The sequence below is a fragment of the Haliotis rubra genome, unplaced genomic scaffold, assembly GCF_003918875.1.
Source record: "Haliotis rubra isolate DU_JTF1 unplaced genomic scaffold, ASM391887v1 Scf502, whole genome shotgun sequence".
Lineage (NCBI taxonomy): Eukaryota > Metazoa > Mollusca > Gastropoda > Lepetellida > Haliotidae > Haliotis > Haliotis rubra.
The window spans coordinates 630,876-643,000 of NW_025767194.1; the positions used below are offsets into that span (position 1 = coordinate 630,876).

The 12,125-nt window shown below is 40.5% G+C and overlaps 1 protein-coding gene across 1 annotated transcript; it reads right to left on the bottom strand.

Moving 5' to 3' along the window:
* Positions 1-3,832: 3,832 nt before the first annotated feature.
* On the bottom strand, positions 3,833-11,859 carry LOC124291940. Its single transcript, XM_046729025.1, has 3 exons — positions 11,075-11,859; positions 8,280-8,411; positions 3,833-4,360 (listed from the first exon to the last, which is right to left on the bottom strand). Exons 1-3 carry the CDS (start codon positions 11,403-11,405, stop codon positions 4,110-4,112), a joined length of 714 nt encoding a protein of 237 aa, XP_046584981.1. The 5' UTR covers positions 11,406-11,859; the 3' UTR covers positions 3,833-4,109.
* Positions 11,860-12,125: the final 266 nt, after the last annotated feature.

The following is a 12,125-nucleotide window of genomic DNA, read 5'->3' on the forward strand; positions in this document are numbered from 1 at the left end:
CCCGACAACTGCAGCAGAACTCCAGGCCATCATCCGGACATGTGCGGCAATCCGTAGGGCCTTTGTCAACCGTCTGATTCACTCCCTGTTCAGGCGGTGCACAGCTGTAGTGAATGCACGAGGTGGACATACGCGCTACTGACTTGTTGGATCAATTTCGATTTAATCCTAAATGCAAAGTAAACCAAAAATGTTTCCATGCATTGACTGACATGTCCCAATAATCATGCAATACGTGTTGATTGTTATTATGTACCTGTTTTTATGCATTATCTGTCAAAAGTAAAGTTTTTATAAATCTGGATTTTGACTTGCGTTTCTTTTGCGGTTCAGTATACTTGCCAACTAGAAAGTCTTGGAGAAGATTGTTCATGGTTAGCAATATCGCTACTCTCTCAAATTTCTTCAAAGCTATTGGAAGCAGTCTTAAAATGCTCATACCTTCTGGCCAATCTCAGATCACACGAAATTCTTCAAAGGCATTTAGAAGTTGGTGTAGTAATACAAGACAAATCTTATGGATAACAACTTCTTGGTTTATTTTTCCACAACGTTTCTGGGCTAGTTCTTGCCCCTTCTTCAGGTAAATAAAGGTGATAGTGAACAGTACAGTATATATATAGATGTACAGGAAGCCAGATATGTCACCTGAGTATATACAAGGGAAAAAGGAGGTATAATTAAGTGTGTACAAACAATGCAGTGAGATCAAAGAGCAAAATACAATGATAGGGTATGTTTTACAATAAGGGCAAGGGTGTGTTTACATAGCAGAGTGGTTAAAGCAGATTGCGTTTGAGAGTCTATGATTTCTGGGTGATGAACCAGGCGCTGTGGAGGTAAACCCCTTGATCTCTGTTGATCTCAGGCACTAATCTTCTTATGTTGGTTGACTCACAATTCCAATTGCTGATGTTGGAAGCAGGATTTCGGTGTGTTTTCAGTTGACAGAGTGGTTGGGATTGTTAACGATGTGTTCTGAGAGGGCAGATTTGAGATCAGATTTTCCAACTGAAGTTTTATGTTCTTTTAGTCTTATGTTGAAGGGCCGACATGTTTCTCCAATATAGCTGCTTCCACAATCACAACTAATTTTGTAGACACCTCCTCTGGGATTGGGTTTTCACTGATTGCTGCTACCTCTTCCATTCGCTTTCAGGATGGTTTTTAAGGTTTTGTGGGAATAAAATGCCACATCAACACTGGCAGTTTTTCTAACGAGTCGACTGATATGATGGCTAATCTGGCATTGGTAAGGGATATTGATTCGGATGGGAGCTGGTTCGGATTTGGGTGGACTGTGATTTTGTGGCTGGAGGGTGGTGGCTTTAGTCCGCTCTACAAGTTTCTTGGGATATCCGCTGAGGGTGATGAAGGTCGTTTTGAGGTGGTCAATTTCATTATGGAGTTGTTATGCTTCTTAAATAACGCCTAACGCTAAGTCCGTACACAGTTCCAGCTGTAAACTTCATTATTTTGTTTGTTAGCATTTACACCAGTTTTTTTCATCATTCAGCAGCTACGAGAATATTACTTACAAACATTTCTAGGCAGGCATTTGTCAGTTTCTAGTGATTTGTAACTTCGTTAACAGAAGGAGAAGTAATACTACCATTTATCGTTTCCCGGAGCAATAGGCAGAAGGTTGGGATGTAGCAGATCGAGCCTGTGGCAAGAGGGCACTACGGGTATTAGACGGGTGGCTGGCACGGGCTTATCAAGAAAGACCAGTGCTGATCTTAGGGGGTTCCCTGCTAGGAAAGGAATCAGCTTGACGTTCTTGAAAAAAAAACCAGTCAGACCTTTGTTTTTAAGATCGGCAAGTGTCTAACTTTAGAGTTTAGTAAGGTCATTTGTCACGTCGGTTTTTGCACTTCCTGTCACGGAACTTGAGAACAGTTATACTTTCGTCGTTACGGGAAAACGTACCGAAGAGTGGCCGTGGTTTATCCTGGTTTGACTGCCTGTGACCGATCGGATGAGCCCGTACATTATCAGGGCTTTGCCGCGGCTTGAGGTGTTCTTAAGATTGGTGACAGCTCCGTCCTTACTGTTGTCGAACGATTAATTTTGTTGTTTAACATTTCATATCACCTCGCCGACTGAAAGCTTCTAACCTGTCTGTCTCACAACCTTGACAAGAATAGTTGGTTATTATCTGTTCAACTTTGTCGTGAGGTGTGTCATTTCCACCGACAACGCTTAGCTACATATCCATCCACAACTTGTACCTTGATATCCACCCATAACATATACTACATATCCACCGTGATGGTGTACAAACATGTCCATCAACAACATATTATAAGTTGTTCACTGGTCACGAGGGGGGCATGGGTTGATGTACCTTTGATGTTTGTTTATGTTGCCTGAGCCCGAAGGGCGAGGGGAACTTAAACAAACATCGAGGGTACATCAACCCATGGGCCCCGAGTGACCAGTGAACAACGTATTTATCTTACCGCACACCTTAATGTTAATTTTGAATTGTTTGAAGCACGGGTACAAATCTGTTTGTAGCCATCGCTGGACTTTGCTGATTTAGAGTTATCTCCCTTCCATCGATTTGCATTCGCAAAACATCGGTAATTTCCGTACACCATACGTGATTCAATGTTATTCCAGATAAAGAATTACTACCACGAAGTACAGAATGAGTTGCCATTGACAGCGGGGTATATTGAAATGTTACTCGCTTGAAAGTGGGGTATATTGGAAATAATAGAAGAGCGCTCAGCCAATCAGAAAGCGACATTTTCTGTGAGGTAAGATAAAACAACATATGTAACGACAAAATACATATCTACATATCCAGACGCGATAACACCTTTTCCGTAGCTACAAAAAGCTTTCTCTCCTGAAAGCAGTCGACTGTATGTTTTTAGTCAGTTAGTGATAACACCTGATGTTGGCTCAACTGTAAAAGTATCCTAGATATTTGATAGTCATGGAGCGCTAGTAGATCTGTGATATAACTGAACACTAAACGTCTTGTCTAAATTATCTTGTTTTAACATATTCATATGACATCGAGAAGATTCTTGAGAAGATGCATTGTCAAACAATACTCATTCACTATTCATATGCTTGCCCCCAATCTCTACACAAATGTAATTTAAATGAGACCGACTAGGCGATCCCACTGGACACTTTCTTTCTTGTTAAGGTTATACTACACCAAGTCACCTTCGGTATTAATACTTCATCCATCTTTTTCTGAGAAGGTACCTGTATGTACAGTACATAAACCACAGACTGACCCAGGGCAGATCTTCACCAAATCAAATTCCGTAGTTTAAAAAGCACTTTTCATAGGGAGCCTTAAGTTCAGTGCTGGCAGAATCATCTGACAGCTGTTATCGAATGATTTGTGTACGATTTGCGTGTTTTTTTATTGTACATCCATCCAGTAATTAAATCTGACCATTCTTTTCATTGTTAAGTGCTGTTTTTTTAACACAATGTTGAATGTGTGCAGAGATAATTTCAAGCAGCTGACATTTGGTGCGGAACTGGGGTAGGTGTGTTCAAATGCATGTACTCGGAAAGGCAATCGGATTACCTAACCAAAATTTGTGTTTTTATTTATGCCTGAAGGCCATACTGTGTATATATGTAGAACTAGAAAAGAATTGACTATTTGGTGGTTATGGAACGGTATTAGATCATCCATATAACTTAACTTAAAGTTAAACGTCTTGTCCAAATGACCTTGTTTTAACTTTACCAGAAATCTCTGTTCATGTGTCATCAAAAATATTATAGAAAAGAAAACAATACTCACACACTATTCATGTGCATAAGCTAAAGACACAAATCAACAAACGACGCCTAATTATCCCCAATGTTTATCCTAGTGTTACCAACGATCAAGTCCATCATTTCACATTTTTTTTTCTCAGTAAACTTCAGAAGCTATAGTTTATATTTTTGATAAATAGTCCTGAACTTCATAGTGGAGATGTGACTACATCCGTGGTGACCAGGAAAAGTTACAAATGCCCCATGGATCAAGGACAGAAAGATCTATGTCAATAGCCACATTTACCGTCTTCTTTTAGGTTACGAAATCTGCTTTAGTGTTGTTGTTGACCCTTTGCCAGCTGTGTCTATGCAGCACAGTTACGTTGGTAGTACGCCCATTGAGGATGTTGACCCTGATCTGTCGAGCTCACACGGAGGTACGTGGCGGTGTTGATGATACAGCGATTCCGTTCTCCGTCGAATTCAATGCTTTGGCACGTGTCCCTGCAGAGCTGTGGGCAGGACGTTTCTTCCAGAGATGTGTACTCACTCACATCATTTCTCCAGATTGCGTATCCAGGGTAACGAACAAGTCCAGATCCCAAGGTAGAACACTCTGTGTAACAAGCAAAACCCCAAATCGTTGATATTGCACACATGACAGTTAAATTCACAAAACAGCATTCGAAAGCCATGTAATATAATCTCTGCAGGAGAGAGTAGCTGAAAAGCTTCGTATCATGTCTCTTCTCCTAGTTTAGTCTGTGACTAAAACGTAATTCATTACATATTGGCAGTGAACGAACACCAATCACTGACATGACTTCTGACTGTACAAATAGCAAGTCATACTGACTAACCCAGTGGATATGTATGATACTTAAACAGAATTAAATGACATGTATATTCCTGTTTGGGTAACATGATGTTGATAATATTGTGTCTTACAGAGCATCTACTATCTAGCTATAACTTTATATCCTGATTTTCATTCAACAGAACTCAAAGATACCTGCAGCACAATGTATGTTTGTCAGGAATAAAAGTATCATTAAAACTGTGTTTAAAATCAAATATCGTTATAATGACATAAATTTAAATGTGACCTCATAATCATCACATGTAGATGTGTTTTATGCATCTATGTATATTTTACATATATTACATTGTACTTATGACTGCTGAAAGGTCATGCATGTGAAATTTAACATTGTAGTGTACATTTATTATCAGTGTCATTATAGAAATTTAAATTCAGTAAGAAATACGTTGTTCTTGATTTAAATGTTGAAAAGTCGAAGTTGGAAAGTACCCTTAAATGTATTCTTAAACTAGTATAGCCACTTCTGTGTCTGAAAAATATCCTTTTCTTTGATTCAAAATTATTAGAATGCAATTTTACAATTTACCATTAATCTATCATAATTGAAAAGCAGTTATTGTAGAAATCTGCATGAAATGTCCACCATTCATCCATACAATAATTTACACACCATGCACGAAAAACCCATTCAGTTACCAAAACAGATAGATTTCAGTGATTTTCACTCTATTTTTAAATTGTATTTGAACATTGTATTATCATTTGTGAGTAACTGTAGTCGTAGTTTGTCCGTGACTGTATATTGTACAATTATTTGAACATAGTTTCTCACTCACTCTAAGTATTTGTGTTGATAAAATCCTCAATATGTACGGGCCGACGAAATTCACACGTTGCATACAAGACCTTCACATTTCGCGTACCGCATCAGCTACCCGCTGAGTTGTATGCATTGTTATTCGGCCATAATACGGAAGAGATTTGAGAACCAGTGCCACGAAAATACGCTGTAGGTTTAAGCGTTGATAGTAAAACATCAAATGCAAGCTAAAATTCCGATTGCAAAAGGCTACCAAAACGACAAAACACCTTGAAATGAGCAATTAGCGAATTCCACGGCCTCGCTTCGAACGGCCATGAGGTGATTTATTATTGCAATACTCGTATAAGCAACCATTGTCATCCGTGATGCATCATAGAACAGATAATTCAGGACACAACACTTGCTACATCATCGCTTAAGTGAAAAGATATACTGTTCATGTACCAGCGTGAACGTTATTGGTGAAGGTGAAGGCCACAATGTATACTGGTAAACTGTCTCTGAGTGTAATAGTAACCCGGTACAGTTCGCATCACGCATCAGTTTAAGGTTGGACTGTCAGCTCACCCAGCGGGTTACTGAAGGGAAGATAATTTGATAAAAATCGCTTATTGGACTTGTCCCAGTAAGTGCTGCCTAATCGAACACACCTGAGTGAGTTGGGTTTTACGCCGCTTTTAGCAATATTCCATCAATATCACGGCGGGGGGGCACCAGAAATGGGCTTCACACATTGTCCCCATGTGGGCATTCGAACCCGGGTCGACGAGCCGACGCTTTAACCATTAGGCTACCCCACCGCCCCCCTTGCCGGAGAACATGTAGTCGCCCCAACACATTCGTGACTAACTCGTGTTATTCCGGGGCAAGCCGAATAGCGACTGGTGCCCCTCTGAAAGGATTTCATATTGGCGCATGATCAGAGTTACTTCAAACAAGAACGATAACGCTATTCCTATTTGATTCCAATAGTATTCATATATATCACCGAAGCACTCGTATATTGTATTGCTGTTTTGTTTTAAATTTATGTTTTCTTTCTTTCTTTTATAGAAGTAAACATCTTTGATAAAATTTAAAGAAGGGGGAAAATACATATGCAGTAAACAGGGTCGTCCATAAAAGCATGCATAGCTAGCAGGAATGTATAGGAGTCAGAATATCTCTTCCCGATAACGCTGTCCGGTAAGATTACTGTCGACCACGTGCAGGAGTACGTCCAATAGGCGTTATCCTTGTCCAAACCATGACCGACCCCTGCCACAAATCCGTTATACGTGGCCTCAGTTGCATTTGTAATTCGCGACTATAAATGCTCTGCCGACCATCATGGAAGGACAAATTGAATCTGCTTTCATCTGTGAAGAGCACACGAGACCATTGACGTTGCTATGGTGTCTAATCCATGTCAGACGCGCCTGCCTGTGACGTGGTGTTAGTGTTGGACGAACTGCAGGTCACATACAGCGGAGTCCTGCTGCCCTTAAACGTCGACGATATCCTTATATTGGATATCCTTACATTGTTAACATTGAACTGTTCTGTGGGCGTTAAGGAACCTGTTACGTAACGCAATGTTAATCATGTGCCTGTCATCTCGGACGGTTGTGACTCTGGGTCGACCTTGTCGACGTGCATATTCCACGGACCCATTGGCTTGAAATCTCTGCCATAGTCAACCAATAGCACTCTGACTCACATTAAAGCGGACAGCAACCTGCCGCTGAGTTTGACCAGATTCCAAAAGGCCTATAGTTTGACCCCTTTCAGCAGGTGTCAAAAAACGTCTCATTTTGAGCTGCGATTTCAAACAGGTATATCGACAGGGAACAGCAGTGAAAAAGCATCAATGCACGTGTATTGTCTCCGCTTTCCATGGATAGAGCGACTTGCATGTGCAAATCATTGACATTAAATGGCATGTGGATTTCCATATTGACAATTTGAAAAGAATGTGCCATTTGTAACAGAATGTGTCGGGCGTTAAAAAACGTAATAATGACATTTCAACAGGCTGATGTGGTTTCCATACTGTTAAGATAGTTTGTAAAACATTCAGTTGTATATATTTCAAACAAAAAGGAAGATTTTACCTTTAAGAAATAGTGTATCCAATAGCTTGACCCTTCATTAATGACGCCGAGAATATTTTCATGATTTTTTTTAAACAAACACACAATGCCATGAACGACTTAGGTACTCAGGATTATACTTATCAAAGCGCCACAATCATTACGAGCGATCTGATTTGTTTGTTGTATTTTCACACAAGCAAGGGGCGAGTGGTGACGAATGGAATCTTCTTGGAGGTTACGGAAAGGGGCGATTGGCCAAGAGATCAGGAGATGCCAAACCAACTGCATCTAGAACAATCTGGAGGCAAACGACAGATGCACTTAGACATTTCAAAGGCCATTTCTTTTTGGAATCGTGTCAATAACATTGCTGTCAAAAGTCAGGTTTGTTGGGGGGCGACATGGGTCTCTTCCAAAGAATTTTGTAATTGTCACACTCCATGACACTCTCTGCATATTCTGTATCGTACCATGAATGAACCTCGGCGACAGAACCACAAGCATGGCGACGACGGGAATACAAAGAACAAAGCAAAGCCATCTTGTCTCTTAAGATATTGTGTCTGGGCCAGTGCTGGCCATCCACTCACAAGGTGTTAGACAATCTCAATAAACCTATTACATAATCTACATTTCATGCTTACATTGTAAGTTATACATTAACGGTTACGAGTGGGGAGTAACTTATCTTGGGCAGCGACCAGAATGCCTTGAGATGGTCAATAGATTTGACCTCACGTTTTAATCATGTCAGTATAGGGAATGAAAGACCTTCATCACTGAACTACGTCCCTGTATGATAAGTGATGCTTACCTGTGACACAGGCCTGTTGTGAGGGGGAAAACCAGAGCCCAATCTGACAGGTGCACACTCCATCATTGCACGCAGAGGTCGCCACATGACAGTCGCCATCAATGGTACAGGCACTACCTATGAAGTGGGCAGCTGAAATGAAATATCATAAACTACGTGTATCCTAAATTTCTAGATCCGTATTCTTAAATATTCACAGCCGTTGATACGACAAAACGTTCAAATTATGCAATAGATCTATGTACCAATCTCTACCTATGTGTCTTCAAATACTGAAAACAAATGTGTCCTGCATTATGACTACTGTTTCCATACACATACTTTCTGCTTTACTGATCGTTTATTTTTCCCTGTCGCACCTATTTCCCCAATCACCACTGTTTCTTTATGGTGTTAGAGTAAGACAAATGTCATTCAGGAGGAACAGTAACAGGAATCTGCCCACAACCTCTGAAAGCTGGATGGGTGTCTTGCGATCAGTCGGCTTGCCATGTCATGTCTCAGTACGGACTGTTCTATTACCTTCCGCATGCTTATGGCTTTGATATCCGAGTTCCATCCATTGTACGACCCTGAATATGTCATGGAAAATTATGCTTTTTAACTTCCTTGGAATAGGCCTAAATACAGCCTCAGGGATATTCCTTCCATCAGACCTGACTCTTTCCTTTTTGACAAAGCCAAGTTTTCCAAATTTTCCGTCTCTGTGACACCAACATGACTGACAAGATTCAGAAAAAGCATAAATATGCGGAAATGCATTGCCTTGATTGCATCCCAAGTACACTGTCTTCAGGTTCCTCATTGTTCTCCGTGCCCCTGGTGTTGGTACCGCAGATCGGGAGAGCGCCTGGGTTCACCACTGGAGACATCTATTCTGACACTCTGGTCTCTGGGTAATACAGAAAGCTGTAGTGTTGGGGAGTTTCTATTTTCTTATGGAAAGTTTTTGGCAGCGCTTCCTGGGAGAAGTCCATTCGCTGTCTGGGGTGCGTGTAGAGGGACAAGGGTACCTGAATTGATAATGAACCTTACTGTGCCAGGACCACCCGACCTCTTTCTGCTGCATTTGTATCTTTAACTGATAACGATAACTTTCACAACTGTTTCCAGAACCTTTCAAGAGCATTCATGGGAGGCCGTTTATCATGATCACCTTCACCACCAGGAGGGTGTCAAGGTTCTCTACCGGGAACACAGCTCTTTTGACACTCTGGGTTATGCGAATCATGGTTACAGTTACCAGGTGTATCCACTGGCGTCTGTTTATCATGTACATAAGTCCCAAAACTTCAAGGTCAATTTTGCTCTACAAAACTTTGAATCGTAGAATATTTGGTATTTTTAATAATGGCTAAAACGATCAACACAATCGCCAGTGGCTGAAGGAATGGTGTAAATCCAGCTAGGGTCCATGCAGGTAGTAAAAATACTTTAAGTCCCCATGGACCCAAGTATAGTGATCTACCTTCAGTTGTTGGTGATTTTTATTTTGTACTGTCTATTGTGATTTAATTTTACGATAACTTACTAGTTTTAAATTTATGTCTGTGATTTGTACTGCCCTTCGATGATTTAATATTGATATAAATTGAATTGTTCTCGTCACGATATGGCTGAAATATTGCCGCTGTGACGCTAAATATTAACTCACTCACTGTTTATCATGATCACAATCAGCCATCCCTTTAACGTCACTTTGAAATGTACCACAACGGAAATGTCTCCATGTTGATTCCAAAATCAGGTCAACTGTCTGCCGATACTGAGTTACTTACATATATATGGGGCGGTGGGGTGGCCTAATGGTTAATGTCATGTTCAACAAACATGTCTGGCAATGGGCGTACTGTCCGTATGTTGCCATTACATCAGTCTGCTTTTTATATAATTGTCATGTGTGTATTGAGCCGAAATGATGATCATGACAGAAAAAGAAATGTTTTTTTTTACAGATACATACAGCTAATATAACTTATATAACAAGCTTCAAAACTATAACTATACTTATCTAATGTATACATAATATATTCATGTAATGGTTAGATCATTTATCCTATTTTTCAGATGTTTCCTGAGCAGTCACTTCTGAATATATGACCATGCTTTATTGTTGTGTTAATGAGTCCGAACGTAGTCAATATGAATACAGTGAGACCTCGGATACCCGGACCCCAGATATCTGGAAACCTCGCCTTCCGGTCAATTTTTAGAAAAAACCAATCTCTTACGTTATAAAAGTGACTGTCTATAACGGATATTCGGTTTCCGTTTCCGGACGGTACATTTTACAAACAAACCGGCTAAATCAACACAAAATTGACTCACCTATCCGCACGAAGCTTTGATCTACCGCTAACCGTGTGAAGGGAAGTGCGAGAGTCCCACGTGTTTTGACACGAGACGTGGTGTCATATATATTATTGTGTCTAATATAGCTTCTCTAAATATCATATTTATTGTACACGATTTTTCTATCTATATACCTATATTTATATAAACTGTTTAGATAAGGTAAGTCGTAATTACAAACAATTTGGTTTTTCATTTTCCTACAAAATACAGTTATTTGTTTTCGTCAAAACATTCGCTTTTTCTGCAGGTTCAATGCGAACTTAAGTCAGCTTACAGATGGTGATGCACGTAATGGAATGAACCTTCTACGGTGTAACACACCAGTACAGCGCCGGCAAACATAGAAACAAAGTCAGGACGAATCGTGGATTCGAACATACCTGTTTTAAAGATGTGTTTTGTTAAAAAAGAAGCAGTCGTAACACAAACTTGACAATTACCTTTTGGCAGTAGGTAGAGCCTTGAATACTGTGAAACAGCGGCAGGTGGATATATCTTGGTAGGACTGGCAAAGGCTGTGGCATGACCCGAACATCTGCTCGAGTTCCTGTTCACCTGCACACTTCGACAGCGAGTGTCAAGGAAACATCGTCTGACGCACGCCGCTACGCCATCCATTAGGTCATTCCACAGCAGGTGCTCGTTCACGAATAAATTGTCAAAGTCAGGCAAGCGCACAAGTTGGGCTTTCTCACACAGAGAACAGGAACAGGGACGTCCTTGAAGTAGTGGACACAAAATAACAGCTACAAACCAGACAAAAGCTATCATTTTGTTGAGTCCGAGTGATTGAGTACAGTTCGACTGTGAGATGTGATGTGCCGCTGACTGTGTTGAGTCCTCTCACAATGTCCATTGGGACACGATGGTATACTCTTAAACTATGTTACATGTAATGAATATATAATGACAAAAATATACAATGCCACTTTGGTCGTAATGGGTAGAATAGAAACATGATACGAAGCCACTTAAACCGTTAACAAATCAATATTCGCATGTCACCAGTGATATTCCCAGTTCTATGACGGTACACAGTTGACAATGGAAGTAAACAAAATCTACCAAACTTGCCTTTAAAAAAAATGCCAGACAAAATGCCTTTAACGGTTGATCGTTAAAAATTGATAAGAAGGCTATTGAAGCGCATATCATGCCACGACTGCAGAACGTCTTAAGGCTATAAGAATGGTCCATGGGGGAATGTCTCAACATCAGGTGGCTGCGTATTCCCACTGTCACCGGAACATCATTACACCGCTGTTGTGACGGTCGACAATAATGAAGTGGCCGGAACATCTTTCCAGCGCTGTTGTGACGATGTCAGAACAATAAAGAATGGGCCCGGAACATCATTCAGAACAATAAAGAATTGGCCGGAACATCATTTTAGCACTGTTGTGACGTTATCAGAACAATAATGAAGTGGCTGGAACATCATTTCAGCGCTGTTGTGACGTTATCAGAACAGTAAAGAAGTGTGCGGAACAT

Bases quoted from the DNA above. Each gene is read 5' to 3' on its own strand.
- LOC124291940 (XM_046729025.1), bottom strand. From the start codon at position 11,405: ATGATAGCTTTTGTCTGGTTTGTAGCTGTTATTTTGTGTCCACTACTT. The intron at 8,412-11,074 runs GTAATTGTCAAG...ATTTCATTTCAG, and splicing joins GCTCTACCTACTGCCAAAAG to CTGCCCACTTCATAGGTAGT. The intron at 4,361-8,279 runs GTAAGCATCACT...CTTGTTACACAG, and splicing joins ACAACAGGCCTGTGTCACAG to AGTGTTCTACCTTGGGATCT.